Source organism: Ornithorhynchus anatinus, chromosome 11 (genome assembly GCF_004115215.2).
Source record: "Ornithorhynchus anatinus isolate Pmale09 chromosome 11, mOrnAna1.pri.v4, whole genome shotgun sequence".
Classification (NCBI taxonomy): Eukaryota; Metazoa; Chordata; class Mammalia; order Monotremata; family Ornithorhynchidae; genus Ornithorhynchus; species Ornithorhynchus anatinus.
The window spans coordinates 37,853,234-37,876,913 of NC_041738.1; the positions used below are offsets into that span (position 1 = coordinate 37,853,234).

General features: G+C 56.1%; 2 protein-coding genes across 21 annotated transcripts in view; one reads left to right on the plus strand and one right to left on the minus strand.

Annotated features, from left to right (window-relative positions):
- Positions 1–304: 304 nt before the first annotated feature.
- Positions 305–23,680, plus strand: part of ATXN1L (ataxin 1 like) — a 34,587-nt gene continuing 11,211 nt past the window's right edge. Inside the window, exons 1-3 of one of the 2 annotated variants that reach the window (XR_003762991.2) lie at positions 305–392; positions 5,056–5,123; positions 6,639–8,876. Coding sequence is in view for 1 of the 2 variants with exons in the window: in XM_029076217.2 (XP_028932050.1) it covers positions 6,747–8,807 (2,061 nt within the window). In the remaining variant the exon portion in view is untranslated. Of the gene's footprint in view, positions 393–5,055; positions 5,124–6,638; positions 14,013–23,680 lie in introns of those variants that run through there. The other variant, XM_029076217.2, reaches the window with a different exon arrangement.
- Positions 16,265–23,680, minus strand: part of ZNF821 (zinc finger protein 821) — a 29,794-nt gene continuing 22,378 nt past the window's right edge. For 14 of the 19 annotated variants that reach the window (XM_007672292.3, XM_016228541.3, XM_007672312.4 and 11 more), the window contains 4 exons: positions 23,089–23,237; positions 21,198–21,302; positions 19,532–19,698; positions 17,224–18,222 (listed from right to left, as the gene is read on the minus strand). In XM_007672292.3, the coding sequence (XP_007670482.1) occupies positions 17,568–18,222; positions 19,532–19,698; positions 21,198–21,302; positions 23,089–23,237 (1,076 nt within the window). In that variant the 3' untranslated portion in view covers positions 17,224–17,567. Of the gene's footprint in view, positions 18,223–19,531; positions 19,699–21,197; positions 21,303–23,088; positions 23,238–23,680 lie in introns of all 19 variants that reach the window. The other 5 variants (XM_007672335.3, XM_039913566.1, XM_029076226.2 and 2 more) reach the window with 1 other exon arrangement.

The window sequence follows — 23,680 nt, forward strand, 5'->3', positions numbered from 1 at the left end:
CCCCTCTATAAATACTAGTGAGTGAATGAACGGTCTGCACAGAGTCAGCGCTGCCCAGTTCCCACCATCAGCAACTGAGCAGGCTGGGGTGGAAGGCGGCAGGCCGGAGGGGGGAGGGAGGCGGTGGCGCCGGCCCCGCCCCCTAGCGACAGGCCCCGCCCCCTAGCGACGGCCCTCCCCTCCGCGCCTGGCGGTGACGTCAGGAGTGCGCGCCGGCGGTGTGGGGGCGGTGACGGCATCGGCGCGCGCCGGGCGGGGGGCGCTGGCTGAGGGGCGGCTCCGGGCGGGGGATGGCGGCCGGAGGAGGAGGAGGAGGAGGAGGAGGACGACCGGCAGGACCGGCGGGGCGCGGAGGAGCGGGGCGAAGCCGGGCCGCGCCGTGACATGGGCCGGTGAGTCGTCCCCGTCCCCTCCCCCCGCCCCCAGCGGGGCCCCGCCCCGACCGTCGGTCCCGCGCGCCCCCCCCCCAGGACCGGCCGCCGCCCCCCGCTGAGGGGGGGACACCCAAGCGCATCCCCCCATCCCACATAACAACCCTCCCATCGCTCAAGCCCTTCCTCTCACCGCAGCGCTGCGATGGGCACCAGGTGAGGGCTTCCCCGTCTTCATCCCCCTTGGAGGAGGGAACTGAGGCCCGGAAAATAATGATAATAATGGGGGTGTTGAGCGCTTACTATGTGCACAGCACTGTGCTGAGCGCTGGGATGGATACGAGGTCATCAGGGGGTCCCCCGTCTTCATCCCCCTTGGACGGAGGAGGGAACTGAGGCCCAGAGAATAATGATAATAATAATGGGGGTGTTAAGTGCTTACTATGTGCACAGCACTGTGCTGAGCGCTGGGATGGATACCAGGTCATCAGGGGGTCCCCCGTCTTCATCCCCCTTGGACGGAGGAGGGAACTGAGGGTCGGAAAATAATAATAATAATGGGGGTGTTGAGCGCTTACTATGTGCACAGCACTGTGCTGAGCGCTGGGATGGATACCAGGTCATCAGGGGGTCCCCCGTCTTCATCCCCCTTGGACGGAGGAGGGAACTGAGGCCCAGAGAATAATGATAATAATAATGGGGGTGTTAAGTGCTTACTATGTGCACAGCACTGTGCTGAGCGCTGGGATGGATACCAGGTCATCAGGGGGTCCCCCGTCTTCATCCCCCTTGGACGGAGGAGGGAACTGAGGCCCAGAGAATAATGATAATAATAATGGGGGTGTTAAGTGCTTACTATGTGCACAGCACTGTGCTGAACTCTGGGATGGATACAAGGTCATCAGGGAATCCCCTGTGGGGCTCCTCCTTTTACAGCGGAGGGAACTGAGACCCAGAGAAGAAGAAGAAGAATAACGGTGTATTTGTTAAGGGCTTCCTACGTGCCCAGCACTGTGCTGAGCACTAGGATGGATATGAGGTCATCAGGTGGTCCCCCATGGGGCTCCCCATCTTCATCCTCATTTGACAGAGGAGGGAACTGAAGCCCAGAGAATAATAATAATAATAATAATGGTGTATTTTTTAAGCACTTCCTATGTGCCCAGACTGTGCTGAGAGCTGGGATAGATACGAGGTCATCAGGGGGCCCCCCAGGGGGCTCCTCGTCTTCATCCCCTTTTTACAGAAGAGGGAACTGAGGCCCAGAGAAGAAGAAGAAGAATGATGGCATTTGTTAAGCGCTTACTATGTACCAAGCACTGTATTAAGCGCTGGGGGAGATAGATCATCAGGTGTTCCCCCATGGGGCTCCCCATCTTCATCCTCCTTTTATAGAGAAGGGAAGCGAGGCCCAGAAAAGAATAACAATGGTGGTGGTAAGCACTTCCTATATGCCAAGCATTGTGCTGAGCACTGGAATAGATACAAGGTCATCAGGTGGTTCCCCCATGGGGCTCAGTCTTCATGCCCCCTTTTACAGAGGAGGGAACTGAGGCCCAGAGAAGAAGAAGAAGATGATGGCATTTGTTAAGCACTTACTATGTGCCAAGCATTGTATTAAGCGCTGGGGGAGATAGGAGGTCATCAGGTGGTCCCCCGCGGGGCTCGCAGTCTTCATCCCCTTTTTTAAGAGGAGGGAACTGAGGCCCAGAGAAGAAGAATGATAATGGTGATATTAAGCACTTACTATATGCCAAGCACTGTTTTAATCACTGGGAGGGTCCAAGGTGATCAGGTGGTCCCCCGTGGGGCTCACAGTCTTCACCCCTCTTTTACAGAGGAGGGAAGTGAGGCCCAGAGAAGAAGAAAAATAATGAGGGTATTTGTTAAGCACTTACTATGTGCTTAACTGATCTAAGTGCTGAGGGAGATTCAGAGTCATCAGGTGGTCCCCCGTGGGGCTCGCAGTCCTCATCCCCCTTTTTCAGAGGAGGGAGCTGAGGCACAGAGAAGAATAATAATAATGATGTATTTGCTAAGCGCTTACTATGTGCAGAGCACTGTTCTAAGCACTGGGGTAGATACAGGGTGATCGGGTGGTCCCACGTGAGGCTCACCGTCTTCATCCCCATTTTCCAGATGAGGTAACTGAAGCACAGAGAAGTTAAGTGACTTGCCCACAGTCACCCAGCTGACAAGTGGCGGAGCTGGGATTCGAACCCATGACCCCTGACTCCCAAGCCCGGGCCCTTTCCACTGAGCTACGCTGCTTCTGTATCTGGTACCAAGAAAAAAATGAATTACCTGTTATTCTTGCTCCGGGTTTTGAGGGTACAAGGTCATCAGGTGGTCCCCCATGGGGCTCACAGTCTTCATCCCCCTTTTACCGAAAAGAAAAGCGAGGCCCAGAGAAGAAGAATAGTGATGGTATTAAGTGCTTACTATGTGCCAAGCACTGTTCTAAGCGCTGGGGTGGATGCAAGGTCATCAGGCTGTCCCACATGGGGTTCACAGTCTCCATCCCCGTTTTACAGATGAGGGAACTGAGGCACAGAGGAGTTTAAGTGACTTGCCCTAGGTCACCCAGCAGACGTGTGGCGGAGGGGGGATTAGAACCCATGACCTCGGACTCCCAAGCCTGGGCTTTTGCCACCAGGCCACGCTGCTCCCTTTCTTTTTTCACCGCCCGTCCTTGGTTTGCCTCGGCCCCGGGCTTAACGGGGAAAATGTGACTTTTCATTAAGTGATGGTCACGGCTAAAGGGTGGTTCCTTGGAACTTCCTTCTTCGATCAGTTGAGGGCGGGACGGGAGCAGCTTCTCCCTGCACCAAAGAACCTTTGTCTAAGATTCGGAGAAACGATTCCTCCGGGGTCTGTTCTGAAGAATCGTGCTCGTATCTGGTCCCAAGGAAAGAACGAATTACCTGTCTTTCTTGCTGCGGGTTTTGTGTCCCCCTCATTCCCCCTCTTCATTGCATTCCTAGTCCTGCCGTATCCCGAGACTGATGGATTAGAACTTTACGCTGGGGAGTCGAGAGTGTGGACAATCTTGTTGAAATAGCGTTTCGCTATTAAAGCCAAATCGAACGGTTTGGAAACCGCGTGGGGTCTAGAAAGAAATATGATTTTTTAATTTTTCTACTGTGATATTAGGTTTCCGTAACTGTGGCCTGGAATTTGCCCTTCGATGTGCCTCCGGTTGTCGCCTTCTTCCATGTTATCCCCTGAGCCTCCTGTTCCCGGGACTGTATATTTGGTAGCCCAGATCTGCAATATCTTATTGATTATTCCCCTTTCCCAAAAGATTTGACTGTGCTGGGTTTAGTAATAACTGTCGTACGTGTTAATTGTGGGGTAGATCCAGACTAAGCAGATCGGATACAGTCCTTGACCCACCTGGGGCGCTCGGTCTAAGAGGCAGGAAAAACATTTTACAATAAGGAAAGGGTAAGGTGACCGAGGCACAGAGAAGTTAAGTGACTTGTCCACAGTCACACAGCACACCAGTGGCAGAGCCGTGAGTAGAACTCGAGTCTTGAGCCCCAGGCCTGTGCTCTTCCACTAGACCACACTGTTTCTCACTCTGTCAACAGAAACCTCACCCACTCTGCTTCAGTGCTCCCGTTGTGATGGCATTTGGGCCACATATGGGCTGGTGTCCCTTTTTGTCCGAAAGCTGTCGTTTATTATTATTCCCTCTTGTCCTTTTCGATTCCAGAAACAATGACATTCTCTTTGCCCCATCTCCTCCCTCATTGAAAGCCCCCCTCCAACCTTTGCTCTCATCACCCCGTGGTCAAAGATGAGGTCATATGAAAAGGAGCCTCCGTGTATCGTGGCTTGCCCGTTTGTCCGTGGATTCAGCTGCCGATGAGGGTTGAATATGTGTGTGATCACAGGATAGGTAACGTTAGACGGTAACAGATCAAGGAACGTAATATTAGGGGAGGAAAAAAGTCAGAGTGAAAGATTCTTCCTGAGCGGTTGCCTCACCAACAACTAACAGGAAAGAGCTGGGGTGTTTCTCCTGATTTTGCATCTATCCTTCTGTGGCCTTAGTTCTAGTGGTATTTGTTAAGCTACTTTTTAAATGGTAGTTATCGTGTGCTACGTGCCAGTACTCGTACTGAGCGCTGGGGTTTATATGATATAGTCAGACGGGACATAATAATAATAATGTTGGTATTTGTTAAACGCTTACTATGTGCAGAGCAGCGTTCTAAGCGCTGGGGTAGATACAGGGTCATCAGGATGTCCCACGTGAGGCTCACAGTCTTCATCCCCATTTTCCAGATGAGGTCACTGAGGCCCAGAGAAGTGAAGTGACTTGCCCCCAGTCACCCAGCCGACAAGGGGCAGAGCCTGGATTCGAACCCACGACCTCGGACTCCCAAGCCCGGGCTCTTGCCACTGAGCCACGCTGCTTCTCATAATTCCAGCCCGTCGTGGGGCTCACAGTGTGAGGAGAGAGAACGGGTCGTTTATCCCCATTTTACAGATGAGACGGAGGCACAGAGAAGTCCGGTGACTCTCTCCTTTGTAGAAAGCTGGAGTCGAATGTGTTGGGGTAGAGAAATGGACCAGGACTGGGACCTTTTGCAAGCGTTACTGCTCTCGTCCCTGTCCAGGTGGCTCCGGGCTGGGGTGAAACTGCCCTCTCACTCAACTCCTGTTCTCTTTCCAGGCTATCAGGCCAGCCGGGAGGAAACTGTTTCAAATTACAACTCCCCAGGAGCCCCGCTGAGAATTCAGGTAACAAAGCCATCTCGTTAGATTCCTTGGTTAAGAGCAGCCCTGGGGTTTAAGAGTGGAAAAAGTGAACAGCGCTTGGTGCAGCTAATGGGGGAATATCTTCATCTTCCAAGAATATCCCCCGAGAGTTGAAGTCTGATTGGAAGGTGGAGGCAGTGAGTTTCCTAAGGAGAAAGGCTTTAAAGTTTTAAGATACTCTTGACAGCGGTGAAGAATGCTGGAGAGAATGGATAGAGGAAAGGTAGAGGAAGAGATCCTTTTTCTAGGAACTGTCCAGGCCCAAAGAAAAGGGAAAGTGGGACCGTGTTGTGGTGTACGGTCAGACTTTTAGGAAGTGGGTGGACCGCGGTAGATTTGAGAATTTAAGGAGAAGAAGCCATTTGCAAGGCCATGAGGAAATGGGAGAGAGAATCAAGACAACGAGACCCCGCAAAGCAGAGAGGAAGAAGTCAGAGCGGTCCGGGAAGGGGGTCGTCTCGACAATCAGGTGGGAGAAAAGAAGCCATGTCTTCTCCCTAAACTGAGAAATAGCGAGTCAGCGATAGCACAGAGGGCAGAAAGATTGCGGAGAAGAAAAATCAACTGCAGCTTGAAGGGCGCTTCTTCTCCCTCCCTCCTCCCCAGCCATAAAATCCCCATCCCTTGGGGGTCAGTTCCGTATGTGAGCAGAGGAGAAGAAAAGTACATGGGAAATTGGATTGGTGCCCAGAACCGAACTGATGATAAGCAGAAGGCAGAGTCAGAGAGATGAACCCTGGAGACCTGGGAGCAGAAGGGAAAAGTGTGACAGACCCAGAGCATAAAAACCCCCAAAAATCCTCAGACGTTGGGAGTCCTGGGGTCTTGAGAGCGCCAAGATGGTGTGGCCGAGGAAGCAGAAGAGAAAATTCAGCCACGATGGGGGTGGAGGGTTGGAGTAGGTGAGATCATAGAATCGGGCAGGAGAGAGGAAGTGGTGATGAGATCATGGAGTTGAAGATGAGAGGGAGATGGATGACAGATTAGCCAAGCCCGGAGAAACCAAGGAACTTAAGGAAGAAGGGTCACAGTACCCCGGACTGTGCGTCTTTACCGAAGAGGAAGCGGAGAGGAGTGAGCAGTCAAGGCCAGGCCATCTTCAGATATGTTTAATCTTGAATCCCTTTCCCTCCCCGTAGTGGGGCAAAGCCCTAGAGCTGTTTATTCATCACCACCTTCATCATCATCATCATCTAATGCATTTCTTTCATCTCTTTGTCGGGTGCCCGGGTTCCGCCTCCAGCCCCCCACCAATAACCAGCCCCAAATGGGGGTGAGAGGGAACCACCCCTAGAACCGTTTGGGGTCCATCTGGCTTTCTTTTGTTCTGCCTCATCATCCCCAATTTCCCTCACTTCTTCCCCCCTCCCCCCCCCCACTCCCCTCTGGCCATCTGTCCCTCCTTGGTAAGCTTGTCCGAATGAGGAAGGCTTCCCCTCGCCCAGCCACCCTCCCCCCCGGGTCATTTCTCTCTGCCTTTGGTTTGTTTCTCACCAGATGAGGGTGTCCCGCCCCACCGAAGAAAGGAAGCCCCAGAGGAGCCCCTTCTGATGTCCCCGGGAGCAGGTCGACCCCCTCTGGGCTCCGGGCACCCCACAAAGCAATATGAAACCTGTTCATGAGAGGAGTCAGGAATGCCTTCCACCAAAGAAACGAGATCTCCCCGTAACCAACGAGGATATGGGGAGGACCACCGGCTGCTCCACCAACCACACCCCCGGCGGCGACGCCCCTGACTGGTCCAGGGGGGTAGTGGTGACCGGGCAGAGCCAGGCAGGAGCGAGGCCCGGCTTGAGCGGCGACGGAGCCGAGGCCGTCGCTGGCCTGACGGTGGACCAGTATGGCATGCTGTATAAAGTGGCGATGCCCCCGGCCACTTTTTCTCCGACGGGCCTCCATTCCGTGGTGAATATGAGTCCCCTCCCCCCGGCCTTTAATGTAGCGTCGTCATTGATCCAGCATCCGGGAATCCACTACCCTCCCATCCACTATGCCCAGCTGCCCCCGACGTCCCTGCAGTTCATCGGGTCACCTTACACCCTGCCGTACGCCGTGCCCCCCAATTTCATGCCCGGCCCCCTCCTCTCCCCTCCCGCCAACCTCACCGCCTCTCACGTTCCTCACTTTGTGCCATACGCCTCCCTTCTGTCAGAAGGAGCCACCCCCCCTCCTCGGGCCCCTTCCCCGGCTCACCCCTTCAACAAAGTCCCCTCCGGCACCCCGCCCCCGGGCCAGCTGCAGCACCGTCCCGGCTCCCAGCCGGTGGATCTGACGCCGGGCCGGATGCCCGTGTATTACCAGATGTCTCGGCTCCCCGCGGGGTACGCCGCGCACGAGGCCGCCCCGACCGGAGAGACTCCAGATCCCTCCCTGCAGGAGGGCCGGCCCGCTCTGGACGCGGCCTCCGCCAACGGAGGTCAGAGGCAGCTGGAGAGGAACCCGGCGAGGCGGGCCGCCGGGGCCGACGCCCGGGACCTCGGGGCGGCGGACGGCGCGGCGGACGGGCCCCTGTTTTCAGGGCCCCTGGCTCCTCGGCCGGAGGCGGCGGTGCCGGCTCACCGAGGCACCCCGGACACCGACCTGGAGGTCCAGAGGGTGGTCGGTGCTTTAGCTTCTCAGGACTACCGGCTGGCCTCGGCTCAGAGGAGGGACCAGCCCAGCCCCCTCAACCTGTCCCATCACGTTTCTGACCATCAGGGCGAGGCGAGAGGCTCGGCGAGGGGCCTCGCCGAGGAGGCAGAGAAGAGTCCGGCCCGGAGCCCGCACACGCCGCCGCCCCAAGGGCTGGCGAAGCACAGACCTCTTCCACCCAAAGCGGCGGCCATAGCCAACGGCAGCCTGGCGCCCGTCGGAGCCGACCGGAGCTCGCTGGCCCCGGGCCCGGAGAACCCGGCGGCGCGGAGTTGGGCCGCGCCGGCCCGGGCCGCCGCGCCGGAAAAGGACCCGGCCCCGCCTCCCGGCGCCACGTCCCATCTGCCTTCGCACTTCATGAAAGGCGCCATCATTCAGCTGGCCACCGGAGAGCTGAAGCGGGTGGAGGACCTGCAGACCCAGGACTTCGTCCGCAGCGCGGAGGTGAGCGGGGGCTTGAAGATCGACTCCAGCACGGTGGTGGACATCCAGGAGAGCCAGTGGCCCGGCTTTGTCATGCTGCATTTCGTGGTTGGGGAGCAGCAGAGCAAAGTGAGCATCGACGTGCCCCCGGAGCACCCCTTCTTCGTCTACGGCCAGGGCTGGTCCTCCTGCAGCCCCGGGCGGACCGCGCAGCTCTTCTCCCTGCCCTGCCACCGGCTGCAGGTGGGAGACGTCTGCATCTCCATTAGTTTACAGAGTTTGAACAGTAACTCCGTTTCTCAGGCCGGCTGCTCTTCCCCGGGACGGCTAGGTCCCGCCCGAGAAAGGCCCGAGAGGACGGTCTTGGGACCCAGAGAGCCATGTGACAGTGACAGGAAGTGCCAGCCGCCGGGAGAGGGGGCGGGAGCCCCGAGCGCCCACGCCGCCGACCTCTCCCGGCCTGAGCCCGCTGCTCAGCCCTGCTGGCCGGCCCCGGGCTTCCAAAGATACAGTGCACAGGGGGAGGAGGCACGGGCCGCTCTGCTCCGCCCCTCCTTCATTCCGCAGGAGGTGAAGCTGTCCATCGAAGGCCGTTCCAACGCGGGAAAGTGATCGGTCCTCCCCCCCCGACCCGGCCCGCCGACGCGGCTCCGGCCCTTGGGCGAACCTCGCCGTGAGCAGGTGGAGAATTTGCACACGTTGAGCGACGGGTCGGCCGGGGAGTCCGCCCCCCTGGCCGAGGGAGCGGGGATGGGGTTGCGGGTGAGAAACGCCGGTCTCTCCCCATGGGCTCCGTCGCCCGCCGCGCGATAGGGTCCCTCGCTCGGGGTGAGGGGGCGGGGCGGGCCGTGCCGGGGAGCCTCCGGAGAGGGTGCTGGGGAGGGAGGCCGCAGATCCGGGAGGGGAGGGGGGACGCCAAGCATTCCAAATGCCGGGGTTCTCCCACCGTGCCCTTCTCCCTCCGCTCCCCCCCTTCCCGCCCCCACGGCTCCTGCAAGGTGGGGGTCCAAGCGTCGAAAGCGGGTGGAGGAGGGAGGGAGGAAGGCGACAAAGAGCCAAAAACTATGATCCGCAGCTTATAGTAGCAGTTTAACTGTCTGAAGTTTTTTCCTTTCTCTTTTGTGGGCGGGAGGAGAGCGGGGCCGCCGTTGGAAATAAGGGGTCCCCGCCCTAGGGCCTTTCATTTGAGAGATGTGCACTTTAAAAAGGTCATTCGGTTACCGTCGGAAATCTCGGGGTCCGGAGGCAAGGAGCGGGCTCTCCTCTAAAGTCTCCGCTTGGCCTCCCGCCCCACCTTTTCCTCCCGCCTCACCCTACCCGATCCCACAAGCTTCCTGCAACTTTCTGGTCAGTGGGGAGAGAGAGAGTGAGAGAGAGACTCCAGAGCACGTCTAGCTTTCAACTGAAGGTTGGGGGCGGAAAGGTTGGGGGGGGCGGCAGGGAAGCCGGCAGCCGTGGGCGGCAGGGGAAGGAGCCGAATTGGGACGAGGGCCGGGTGGGCCGGGCCCGAGGAAGGTGAGCCTCCAGATCACATTTGGCCGGCTCAGAAAATGCATCTAATTTCCCAAGTTTGTGACTGTAGGATCGGCGTACCCGGCCCACGCGGTGCCCAAGTGCCTGGTCCTTCCCGGCGTGCCCCTCGGCCTGCACGGCTGTGGCGTCTGGCCCCGTCCTGGGACTGCGCCGCCCTCCGCCTCCACCCCTTCTTCAGCTGGGGTTTGGGCCATTGCTTCTCGAGGCGTGCCGGGCCGGCCCCGCCTCCGTGCCGCCGAGCCGCCTGGCGGGGCTCGGCGGCTCTTGGACCCCATGCTAGTACAGACCCGGAGGGCGAGCTGACCGAGGCTGCCTCCTCTGTGGATTCCTCTTTCCCTTCTGCCTCACCCGGTGTTCGGCTTCCCCCGGTTTACGCCCCCCTCTCCCCGCCCCCCGCCAACCCTCAGGCTGTGCCGTCAAGTCAGCGGGAGAGTCCTCCTCACCCACCCCAAACCCGCAGTCTACAGGTCGGTGTCCCCTTGCAGATCCCCTTCCCCGACTAGATTTTTTTTAGGCCTATCCTAGATCATTGGTTCTCAAAGACTATTTTGCTATGGCCCTGCCTTTTTACAAATGGACTAATAATGCTAAAGTCTGAGTTGAAGGTGACTTTCGTGCAAGTAAGTGCATGAAAGAGGCATATTTTATTTTTAATGAGGGCATTTGTGATTTTGACTATTCGAATAACTTGTTGGTAAGCTAAACCAAAACGATCAAGAATCGCTCAATAAATGTTTGAGAATCACCGGTCTAGATGATCCCAGGTGCTGCTGCCTGCCGGCCGTTCCAGCCGGGCCCACGGCGTTTCCCAGGGGACAGGGAACGGTCCTTCTCCTTGGCCGATGATCCCGGGGACAGCTGGACGGGGAGAGTTGAAGGTTCCGGAAGGGAACTCGGGGCAGCGAGTGACACCCCAGCTCTCATTTGGCTTCCCTCAGGTTACAGACTTCACCCGCTTAGATCCCGTCCGGCGTGTAGATTCAGGCTTCGGGCCGAGCTCGGAACCGGGACCCCGGAGCAGCGGAGTTCTGACCTCAGCTCCGACTCCGGGACTGTAAGCAATCCTCGTGACCTCTCGGCTTCAGTCGCTCCCCAGCCGCAAAACGGAGATGATCATTATACCTACCTCCTGGGGTCTTCTGAGAACAGAGTAGTTCTAGGTGTCCGGGGCTGCCGTCCCCTGTCACCCTAGCCCGGGGGGGACGGGAGAGCCGCTGAGACTTTGCCTGTCCGGGGCCTGCCTTGCTTTGCGGTGTTTTATTCTGCGAACGTAGTCCTGTGGCTAGCTCCTGGAGCCCATCCCCCGGGAGCCTCCGACCGGAGCGCAGACTCCCTGAGCCATCCGCTCTATACAGTGAGGAGAAAAACGCTAACCCTCGTGGCCGAGGCTCGAGGGAGCTTCCCTCGGTCCCTCTCCCTTCAAGTATTGCTTCCCTGACTTTCAGTGGGGTCCTGGTGGGTGAGTCTCGGGGGAGCTCTCTCTGGACACTAAGCCTTGGGAGGATATGCCATCTTGGGCACCTGGACTCCCCGTGAATGTTGTTCTCTTGCTTAAGTCCGCCGGTGGCATCCTCCAGTCTTGTCGGAAGTTCCATCCCAGTGCCGTGTGCCCCGGGGGCGGGTCTTGGGAAATAATTCCTCGGTGATCGACGTGGCCCCGTAAAAGGTCGTAACTCGGTTTTAAGCAGAAAGTTACCCTCTTGGCTCAAAGTGTATTTATCAAACCCAGGGGTCCCCCCCGCCCCCGCCGACTGCACTGATTTCGGAATGCTGTGCCCTGCTCTTGTGCTGCATCGCCCTCTCTGTTCGTTCCCAGGTTAATCGGTGTTTTTCAGCTGCTTCCCTTCGGCGGGTGGCGCGCTCAGGCACCGTATCATCCCTTGATCTCGATGAGCCGGTGCAATAGCTTCCAAGGGGTTTCGGCTCCAATCTTTTCCCTCCAGCTGGGCTCCTCTCTCGCGTTGCGTTCCTAGTTGTCAGGGGCTGGCCGCAGAGCCTCCTCCTCCTCCTGTCCATCAAGTCGGCGGGAACCCTTCCCTTCTGGGATTCGAACAACGGAGAGGCCTGGCCGAGGAAGGAGCGAGTGGTGAGGGATCAGGAATTCCAGAGGGCAGGAGCGAGGCGTTGGCAGTCCGGCTAGGGGATGGAAGTAGCGGGGAGGAGGCCCTCGCTGATCCGTAGGTAGAATGGCTCCTTGGGGTTTGGTAATAGGAAGAGGTGTTTAGATAGTACTACCTGGTGACACGCCCCTGCCTTTACTACTCTGCAGAAAAGCCCCCTCCGACTGCGACGGGGGGAATCCAGCGTACATCTCTGAGGCCACGAGCCCTCCCAGGCCCGCTGGCCTGGAGCTTAGGGCCGAGCGCTCCGGCCCCTACCAAAGCGCGGCAGGCGCAAGGCCGGGTTCGGTGCCCCGGAGATCCGCGATCTGTGTCGCTTTGCCATCGAAGCCCTGCTCACGGCTCCTGCTCTGTGGTGGCGCGCTCCCCAGGCTCTCTCTTGGTGGTTTAGTTGAAGTCCAAGTTGTGCGTCGGTGTCGGGGGTGGGCCGGGGGGAGGGGGAGAAACGGGGGAGGTATCCTGATCATTTCCAAGTCGGTGTTACACCGTTGTCGTTTTACAGCAAAGTATCCGGTTTGTCTTGCCAAACCGTGGTGATACGGGTTTCTGCTTCCGGGATGAGTCTACTCCCAGTGCCCCGAAGGGGAAACCAGCAGGTTGTACCTGTTAGTGTCCTGTATTTCCTTGATTTCCTCTCCTAGTGGTAACCTGTGACCTGTGTTCAGAAGTGATGAAGAGGAGCCAGAAGCTCAACCATTGATTGATTGCAGGGGGATCCTTTCGGCAAAAACACTTCTCTAGTTCCATTTACTTAGAACCCTAGGCCAGGAGAGGGGCAGGCATCTGAAGCAATGGGTCCTCACCCTTTGAAAAGCAAGTCGCAGAACCTTCGCGGGACGGTTTCAACATTCAAACCTGCCGACGGAAGGCTAGAGATCACCGAGAGGTCACGGAGGAGTGTGGTTTGTTTATGAAATTTAACCCAAAGCCCACTGCAGAAAAGGCTCTCCCACTTAAACCACGGTGGAGGTCGGCTGAGTTTTCTCTGGACCCGTGGGATTTCTTTTAGACCCCGGGGCGATCTCTGCCCCAGAGTCCCCTCCCTGGGTCATCTGAAACGCTCTGGTCACTGAACAGTTCACCTGGGAATCATCCGCTAGGGCCCAGGAAGAGCTGAACAGAAGGTGGGAACCCAAAGGGAAAGGTGATCAGAGTGAGGGCCGGGGTCTTGCGGAGACTTCCCGCCCGACTGGGGCAGGGTGTAACCCACTTGCCGAAGCTGCAATATTTTCCAGATGAGAATAGCCGTAGTAACACTACAGCCGGAGGGCCGAGCCCCGCTCAGATCCGACGAAGTGGTCAGAAGCCTCCTCGGGCTTGGCTGGGGAGCCGTTGCCCCATCAGCTTCTCCCCACCCCGAAGGGAAGTTCGTGCATTATGCAATAATTAAAGAAGCACCTGAGTGTCTGCTGCTCTTCCTTTATTCTCCTTCGAGGCCCATCTCGGACCTCTCGGGCCCGGTCTGGGCCTAGGAGATAAACCGGCCCCCAGAGAGCTGGAGTTGATTTCCAGCCCTACCCCTACTTGCAGACTATGCAGAGGACTGTGGATGGAAAGAGGAGAAAGGGGGGGGGGGGGGGTGCAGCCTCGGCCCTGCTGAGCCTCCCCAGCTGGAGCGCTAGTAATAAAATGCACTTTTCACACTAAAGATTTTTTTCGTCGTTGTTTTCCCACTTCCAACCCCGTAGACAGAAAATGGACAGTCCGCATGACACCCCCCCCCCCCCCCCCAAAAAAAAGCTATCTGTACTGCAAAACCCCCAGCAGTGAGATGGCCTGGAAGTCGGGTTCCTGCCTGCAGTTATCTGGGGCAGCTGCCCTCGTGCCTTTACCCGCCGTCAATCTCACGAGCGTTGGCTCCTGTCTTTCTTGGCTGTCGTGAGGACTGAGATTCTTCAAAGGGAGCCGTTGACGTGGTGGGGACCAATCCACTGGCTGGACTGGGAGTTTGCACTTAGGCCTAAGCTACAGATTATTAGGCCGATGCTGAGGGATCCAAAGGCGTAAGGTGAATCCCCTCAGCTGCCTCGAGGCCCGGAGTACACTGAGGAGAATCTGTGTTTTTGCCGGGGGCGGGGGCGTTGAAGCGGACCTTCGGCGCCCGTAAGGCAGACCTGGAGTATTAAAAGAGGGCTGGTCCCCGGCATCCTTTCTAGTTTAAAAATAAAAAATGAAAATAGGGCCCCTGAGCCAAACAGCGTACATCCCATCCGCAAAGGGAGCAAATTGCTCTGTTTGCACAGCACCTTATATTGGGGGGGCGGGGGTTTGGGGTGGGGGGCGGGCGGGCCGGGGGGGAGGGAATGTGGTCATCCAGGTGACTTTCGGGTCCCGAGGAGTAGGGAAGGACTTCGCTGGGGAGGACTGGATGGACTGAACTATTTTAGGTAGGAGTTCCCTGTAGATAAATTACCAATCCCTCAACTATAATCCCCAGTATGTAATGGCTGAATTAACATGTAACCAACTGCATTGTATCTAAAGCCTTAGAACTAGTCAGGTGCTCCCCTCACCCAATACTGTTTCTTCCCCTCTAATCCTACCTGATCTTTAACTAAAGCATTAATAATTCTAAGGATAATCTCTATTTTGTTGTGCTTTTTTGTAACTGTTTTAAATAAATCAATTTGTACTGTATATTTGTACCTTTTGTGAGATCCTTTTTGCTGTTTTACCATTTTAAGTCTCTGTACTTGGCTACACACAGATTGTATTTTTATTGTTAATGCTCTTCTTATGGATATCTGCATTTAACTTGTGGACTATGTAAACACAGTATATATATATATATATATCTATATATCTATATATCTCTATCTATATAAACTAATAGCTTTTCCTTTTGGTGTTTGCGCCTTCTTCCTCCCTAGGTTGCTGCCAGAGGGGCGAGGGAACGAAACCCATTCTTTACGTTTGGAAGAGAAAAAAACCCCATCCTAGCCCTGAGACCCCAAAGGCTCCGGGGAGCCCGCGTTCGGAGGGGTCGGCCCTGGAAGTAGGGGCTCGGTTCCCTGGACGGCAGAACTGGTGATATTCCTTGGCCGGATCTGTGTCGGAATTTGGTAGGACCGTCCCTGGGCTCAGGGAGCCTCTCCGTCGGCTCTTTCCTCTAACCCCCCGCCTGGCCGGAGAGGCGAACCCCGCCAGCGTTGGCCGAAACGCCTTCGTCCGTCACGAACGGTGAATGCGGTCGCGCTAGCAGTTAAGTGAAGTGCTCGATCTGATGTCGGCGCCCAGGCCCTCCCCGGTGATGGTGGTCTTTCTTTTCGCATTATAACGGGGGCAACTTCCCGGTGGAGGTGAGGGCCGGAGGATTAGCTTGGGCCACGGCCGGGGCTGGGGAGGTCTGCACGTCGCTCCTCGTTCGTCCGCTGTAAACGCGGATTGATTTCCTCTCTTGCCTCTGACGCTTCTCGTGTCGGTAAAACGGGGATGACGTGGAACGAACCTCCAAGCCTTTAAGGCTCGGGCTGTTGGGATCAGTGCAGCCTTGTCCTTGGAGAGCTGAGGCAACGGCCCGCAATAAGGAAGTAAAAAGAAAGTAATAGATCGGTAAACAGTGTTGTCTAGTGGATAGAGCATGGGCCTGAGTCTCAGAAGGACCCGGGTTCTAGTGCCGACTCCACCGCTTGTCTGTTGGGTGACCTAGGGCAAGTCACTGGACTTCTCCGTGCCTGTTACCTCATTGTAAAATGGGGATCGAGACTGTGAACCCCAGGTGGGAGGGGAACCCCGTCCAACCCATTCGCTTGTAGCCACCCCGGTGCTTAGTAAAGTTGAACACCCATAGGAGGTGTTCAACAAATACCGTTTTAAAAGGGTTTCTTGTGAAGGTCCTGGGCTATCACTAAGGATTCATCTGGCAACAGATTTCAAAGGGTTTCTGCTCTCTCTATACCAGGACCTGAAAACAGTCACATTCTCCCTCGATTTCTTTTGTGAACAGTGAATTCCCAGGGTCCTGGCCCTCTAAGACAGGCCCCAGGGAAAAGAGGCAGGCCGAGGGCCGCTTTTGTGATTGTTTTGTTGGCAGCGGACAGGGTTCCCAGCATCGTTATTTTCTGGTTAAAATTTAACTGGGCCACTTCCTTCTGGACCTCAAGAAGCTATAATTATCTAAACCGTACACAACTCTCAGGGCAGGTCAAGGGAGGCTCTGTGGGGAAAATTTCACTCAGTGTGCTGGCTGGTGCCACAGGGGCTTCTTTGAAATTAATTACCTCAGTTCCCGGCCGGCCACCCCACCCGTGGGTCAGTTACAGAGGCAACCTCAGCAGTTAATCTTAGCTCCGGCTCGGAGCGTTATTGCCCCGGGCTCTAGAACCACTTTCATTTGGCTTTTTTCTAGATGCGTTTTAATACTCCATTCCGGCTTCAGTGGATTACCACGGGAACAAAAGGGACATAGAGCAGGCATCAGCAACATTTTTTATATATATTTCAGCTGAGTTTTAAGGAGACTTCTTCATGCCCAAACAGGATGAGGGGGTTAAGGGGGAGAGTAGCAGGAAGTCCAGTGTGATTGTGGGAGAGCAGCAAGGACCGACTGGGACCGGGAGAGCCGACTGGCCGGGCAAAACGGATGTGGCGTATCGACCCCTCTGTATCGACCACTGGCTTGCAGTAGCGTTGGGAGACGCGAAAGGGCTACCGACCTCCGCCGTCTCTTTCTGAAAAGCTCTGGGGCAGCTTCTGCAGGCGGGACACCCGAAGATGACCAGAGACTTTGGGGGCCGGGGGAAAAAAAATAACCAAACCACTTGTGTTCCTCCGCTGACAGGAGAAAACTGACTCTCCAACCGTTGTGGGACCCCGTTGGAGGCTGGGAGAAGATCGATTCTCTCTCCCTGCCCACCCACCAGTCAGCCGCCCAACTCCCCCGTTGATGACGTGGGCCTCATCACTGCCGGTATTTATTATGGTGCAACCCCGGAGGGGTGGGTAACTTGTTCTTTGGAAAGACAGTAACTTAAGGTGTGAGCAAGTTAGATTTCGCCGGGGAATGTTAGGACGGCTGCTGCCTCCTTTCCTGAAGCACCTTTACCTCTTTCGGCCTTGGCAGGGGGACCCAGGGCTAAAACGTTCCTTATAGCACTGGTCTGAGAAAAGATCCTTTGTGTCTCCTGCTGTCCTGGTGATGGGAAAGGGGAAGCTTCCCTCGAGCCCAGCTCAGTGCCTTTAGAAGAATTTTATCAACACCCTGCAGCTAAGACAGAGGGTGGCCTTACGAGCCAAACTTATTATCCGAACTGAAGGACTGAGGCCAAACCCCGGGAAGCAAAGGACACCCTTCGGTCTGGGGGGCCTCTCGAAGCCGCCGCGACGCCGGGCCCCTCGGCCCGGGACGGAGTTGAGAGAGAAGCAGGGAAGGGGACTCGGTGAAGATAAAATTAATTTATTTGCCCTCGCGGCACGGCGGGCCGCCCCGGGGCGGCCCCACGGGCCGCCGAGCCCACCCCGAGGCAGGGGCCGGGCCGTCCGTCCGGTTCCTTGCCGGTGCCCGTTCCCTCAAGCGCCGCCTGAGCCGGACCCTTCCTCTACCCGTCCCCGCCTCCCGCATGCAAGGGGAGCTCGGGTCCACCTGCAGCTGTGCCGGCTAAGAGAGGTCCGAACCCAAGGGCCGCCCCGACTGTGGGATTGGAGGGGAGGGGGAGTCTCACGGACAGGCAGAGACCGGGTTTCTGTTTGCTGCTGGGGGTGGCGGGGGGGTGGTCCCGGCTCAATGCAGTGAGCTGCTGTTCTGCTCTTCAAAGGTCATCTTGCCCAGGAGCTGGCTCTCCAGCTCCACGCTGCCCACCGGCAGCTGGAAAAAGTTCATCTCGGCCGCCAGGGCGGCCATGGCCGAGGGGTCCTGGCCGAACTGGGCCCGCAGCATCATGTCCATTTTCTCCAGGCGCCTTTTGAGCCTCTTAGCCTCCCGCTCCCGGATGAGCCGGGCCTGCCGCTTCTCGGGAGTCTCGTTGGCCCGCTTCAACCTCATGGCCTCGCGGTCCCGCTGCAGCCGGCGGGCCCTCTGTTCATCCGTCTCCTGCATCCGCTGCAGGCGCTTGGCCTCCCGGTCCCGCATGCGCCTCACCTCCCGCTCTTCGGGCGTCTCGTTGTCCCTCCGGCTCTTCTTGGCCGTGCGTTCTCGCTCCAGCCTCTGGAGCCTCACCTCCAGGGGCTCGTTCTGCCGCCGGAGCGCCCACTTCCGCACGCCGGGGGTCTGGGCCTCCAGAAGCTTGCGGTAGGCGGCACAGTTGTTGCACACGAGCAGGATGCCGGCGGGGTACACGGGGGGGTTAAAGGCAATGTCCTTCCCCTCGGCGCCGGAGGGGCCTTCGCTGTGGGTAGGGGGAAGAGACTCGGCATTCAGAACTTCTGGGAGCTTCTCACTGGAAAGCAGAAAGGGGGACATTCAGAAACCTGTCAGCCAGGCCCACCTCCTCCTCCCTAACGCGTTCCCTTATGCAACCCGGGTCGATGCCTTGCGTCTCGACCCTTGGGAATCGAGTCCCCTCCCCTCTCTCTCCCCCCCGGCCCCCATCCCTGACCCAGAGATAAAGCCAAAGCAACCACCCCGATCTGACAGACAGCAATAACGGGAGGAGACGTTCGACGGATCCTCCTCTTCCCCCGAGACGTGGCCGGCGATACGGTCGGAGACCCCTTTGCGTAGGCAGGGGCCGGACCGCAGTGACGACATGGGGAAGTTCTGCGCGTCCCGACGGGGACTAGGGCTCTGGCGACCCAGCGTCCCGGAAGTCCAAGCTAATCCTTCCCCCAACCTGTTTCCGGAAGGTCCCGGTCCGGGTACACTGGTGATTCTTAGAGTGGATTCACTGACCTTCATACTTCACTCTGCTGCCCGGATCATTTTTCTACAAAAACGTTCATCAGGCCATGTTTCCTCTCTCCTCAAGAACCTCCAGTGGTTGCCCATCCACCTCCGCATCAAAGAGAAACTCCTCACCGTCGGCTTTAAAGCACTCAATCACCTTGCCCCCCTCCTACCTCACCTCGTTACTCTCCTCCTCCAACCCAGCCCGCGCACTTCGCTCCTCTAACGCTAACCCTTCTCACTGTACCTCGGTCTCGTCTATCTCGCCGCCGACCTCTCGCCCCCGTCCTGTCTCTGGCCGGGAACGCCCTCCCTCCTCATCGCATCCGACAATTACTCTTCCCCCACTTTGAAGTCTTACTGAAGGCCCCTCTCCACCAAGAGGCCTTCCCTAACTAAGCCCTCTTTTCCTCTTCTCCCACTCCCTTTTGCATCACTCTGACTTGCTCCCTTTACTCATTCCCCCTCCCAGCCCCACAGCGCTTATGTACGTATTTGTCATTTATTTCTATTAATGTCTGTCCCCCCTCTAGACTAAGTTCGTTGTGGGCAGGAAGTTTATTATATTGTACTCTCCCAAGCACTCAGTACGTGCTCTGCACGCAGTGAGTGCTCGATGCGATCGACTGACCTCTGCTCTGCCCCTTTCCAACTAATTTTCAATATTGGGAGAAGGAAGTGGGGATTTTGGTCTCCCTTGGGGACGACTGCCACTTTTCCTATTTCAAGTCGTCAGGACTAAATGCTAGCCAAATCTCATTCGGTTCCAAAGTGAATTGTCCCCGCGGGACACAGTCTCCTCCTTGCTCCTCCCTCCCTGCAGCTTGTTTCCAGAGCAAGTAGGCTAAAAGTCTTGCGCTGACCTGTTGAAAGTGGCATGGCTGGTGAACCGGGCCCCACACACGGCACAGTTGGACCGCTGATCTTCTGAATGGATCAATAGGTGGCGGCCCAGCGATCCCGGAGAACTGAGGGCCCGGCCGCACACCGGGCACATGTAACTCTTGGCGCTCACCACAGCCGCCGTATGCTGCAAAACAAAACCGTCGGGGTCAGCCTCTCCCGCTCCTCCCGCACGCCGGCCCCGGAGCGTTCCCACCCCTACCTGACACGTAATGCTCTCTGGTTTCAAGAGATGGGGAACTTGGAGCTGCCCTCTTGGGAGCACCCAAGGCCCAAGAGAGTCACCTCATGCTATAGAAGACCAGCTGGAGGGCCAAAGCGCCCCTTGCCACCAGGGTATACCCCAGCTGCGGGTCCCCCAGTGCCGATTCCCCACCCTCCGCCTCAGCACCGAACCCAGTCTTCCCATTTGGGGCAAGGATGAAAGCTGATCTGGTTGGGACTTAGAAACCGTTTCAACCAGGGACGGCCCTGCTGGTGGTGATGAGGAGCTAAAACACTATTCCCTCTCAGCAGGGGTAAACTGTTCGGCTTATACTGTACTGCTCTTGTTCCTGCTGGAACTATGTTCTTTTTATAATGAATGCATCCGGTTGTTCTTTCCCCCACATGTCTTTCTCCCTCTGGTTTGGGAGCTGCCTGTGGGCCACGGTCTGAGTCTGAATCAATAATATCCTCATAAAATTATCCCTGCGCTTAGTACAGTCCCAACTTTAAGTGTGTCACAAATAACAAAACAAGCGTGAAGCAGTGGGCCCTTTCTGTCTGGACCTGGGGTCTCTCCTCAGGTTGGCGTTAACCTTATGGGTCTGGTCTAAGGTTACGTTCTGGGACTCAGTGAGACCTGCAGCTATAAGGGCTCTTGGATTATTAGAATTGTTCAGGGCCTAGCAAGAACCGGTGCATCAGAAGAGTCCTTTTTTTTTTTTTTTTTTAACTTAGAGGCTCGTGGATCCAAGTGCAGGTTAAGACGAGGTGACTGGTACGGAATTTTGAGGGGGAAAGTGGCTTCGGAGACTCAAGTGGATAGAATAACGGGAGGAGTTTACGTGCTTATTCTTTGCTTTGAAAATTACTTGTAAAAACGTTCCTCCTATAAAATCAGGCACCTTTTCGATACAGTCCAGGCTATAGAGAGTTAACGGCTCATTGGTACTAATTACAAGGGTCAGAGGCTCTTGGTTTAAATGCAGAGTAAAAATGGGCCAAGTTTATTCCACCCTATCTCCCAGACCCCTATCCTAACTACCAGGACTTGAGAGGCCTTTTGAGAAGATTTTTCTCTCTCTCATTAAATAGACTTTGGATTCTGTCTCACCATTTTTAACAGTTATTAAATCATATTTTGATAATGAAGGATACTTCCCCTAGTGCTTCTCTACCTGGCAGTTCACTGGACGTTCCTACGTTCTCCCAACGATCCTGCGAAGTGAACAGGGGCAGGGGTTTGTTTCCCCATTTTACAGGTGGCAAAACAGAGGCTCAGAGAGGGGGAAGGCCCCAGAGTTAGTCAAAAGCCAGAGCCAAGAGGGGAATTCAGGTCAGAAAATGAGTGAAATTACCTGATTCTGAAAAGAGAGAGGGGAGGGGTGAGCATAAACGTCTACCCCGTCTCAGACTTCATACCTGATATACATGAGCAATGAGCTGCTCTCGGCTACCACAGTCCAGCTGACATAGGGGGCACTGGCAGAGCGCAAGCATAGGGTCAGAGCTCAAATTCTCAGTAACCTAGGAACAAGGAGAGACCAACTCAGTGAGATGCGAACCAGAGATTCCCCCAGACAGCTGCTCTGGACACCAGCCAAGTGTCTGTTCCCGCTCTTTTCTGCCCAGACCCTACCCCCTTCCAGGGCACCACTGAAAGGAACACTGCCTGATATCGAGTCGCATTTTTAGCTTCCCTCTGCAGAATGAAAGAAAAGAAATGGGGAGGAGAGCAAAATGAGCCACGCTCCCAAAGAGCCACGGTCCTCCAATGTTTCTTCCCCTCCTTTCTGCTGGCAATTGGCTTAGTGGAAAGAGCACGGGCTTGAGAGTCGGAGGGTCTGGGTTCTAACCCGGGCTCTGCCACTTGTCTGCTGTGTGACCCTGGGCAAGTCACTTCCCTTCTCTGTGCCTCAGTTACCTCGTCTGTAAAATGGGGACGAAGCCTGTGAGCCCTAGGTGGGACAGGGTCCGTGTCTGATCCGATTATCGTCTATCTACTCCAGCGCTTAGTAAAGTGTCTGGCACATCGTAACCACATAAATACAATTATTACCCCACAGATCACAGTCCTAGTACAGGTCTCCTAAAAAAAGTTTTTTGTTTTTTTTTTTTTTAAAAAAAGGTCTGCAGCTTCTAGCCTAACTAGGCAATTTACATTCCTTTGACCGAGGGGTGAGCCATAATGCCAGGCTGAAAATGAGGACGGGCAAGAGGAAGCGTAATGTTAGGGAGGAAGTGAAAAGTTCAGGAAAGAGGAGAATATGAGAAGGCAGAACTGAAAGTGGGCGGGGGGGGTAAGTGCTGTGTGAGTCTGGGGGGCAGGAAGGGGGAGGGGAGCCCAGCACGGATTCCAGCCAGCCCACGGTAGCCGAGGAGCCCAAGCCACTGCGATTGGGTTGACCGCGCAAAGCCAACCTGGCCGGGCTTCGATTGGGTTATCCCTTTCTCAAACGAGGGACCCCAGTGTGCGGGCTTGGGCCGTGCCAAACCGGAAAAGAGCCAAGAGAAACCCCAGTTTTGCAACATATATGCAGCTGCCCCTTGCACCCTGGCAGGAGCAGCAAGTACGGGTATTGGAGCTAGCTGGACCCCCATTTCTGACCTTAGGCTCTACCGCGGAGGTCAAACTTGTGTGAGAAGGTAGACCTGATGATCTGAAGGTAGGGTGTCTATTGAGTAAGGAGGCTGAAAGCAGTAGAGGCTGGTAGTGCTTGGAATGTGCAAGGCAAGAAGAGAGGCACCAGGCCTGAGAGGACAGGGCTGGGAGAACCTGTGACCGGTCAATCACATTTATTGAGCTCTTACTGTGTGCAGAGCACTGTAGTAAGCGCTTGGGAGAGTACAATATAAAACAGACACATTCCTTGCCCACAACAAGCTTAAAGCCTAGAGGGGGAGAGAGACACTAATATAAATAAATAAAATTACAGATTCGTACATAAGTGCTGTGGGGCTGGGAGGGGAGATGAATAAAGTGAGCAAGTCGAAGTGATGCAGAAGGGAGTGGGAGAAGAGGAAAGGAGGGCTCAGTGAGGGAAGGCCTCTTGGAGGAGATACGCTTTCAGGAAAACTTCGAAGGTGGGGAGAGTAATGGTCTGTCTAATAGGAGGAGGGAAGGCGTTCCAGGCCGGAGGCAGGACATGGGCGAGAGATCGAGGTAGAGTGAGAAGGTTGGCATTAGAGGAGCAAAGTGCGCGGGCTGGGCTGTAGTAGGAGAGTAGCGAGGTGAGGTAGGAGGGGGCAAGGGGATAGACTGCTTTAAAGCCGAAAGAGCAGTTTAGAGACCAAACAGCAGGTAGCCACTTGCCTCCTGTCCCCCAACCACTTCATTCCCACCAACATTCTGCTCTGCACCGTCTAATTCTTTTTTCACTTTCACCATCCCGCCATCCTCCTCAGACGTGTGGGAAGAAACTTCGTCTTGGGTGGTCTCCTCTTCATCCCCCTCACTGTCACCTGGAACACACAAACCAGTCACTCGCTCTGATTCTAGCAGGTAAGACTCTGCTAATTCTTGTGCTTGAAAACGTTTTACAACAAAGCTGTGATCCGGCTCGAGTCTGATGTGATTCAGACAAGTGTGGGGTACAGACTAGGGAGGCCAACTGCTTCCAGACTCCTCGCCGCACACCCGAGAAGCTGTATGCTATGCTGGAAAATGGCTGGTGACTCCAGTTCTGAGCCACCTTATCCATCGGGGTCACAAGAGCATCCCTCCCCACACACGCTCCCCAAGAATCACCCATTCCTTTTCCCAGCGGATTCCCACACAATTCACCTTTCCCGAAACACAAATCTCCAACCCGTTCCTCCCCTAGAGGCTCCTAACATTCAACCGCCGCACACATTCTCCCTCATTCTCTCCTGTACAAAAATCTCTCCCCGAGGCCATACACAAT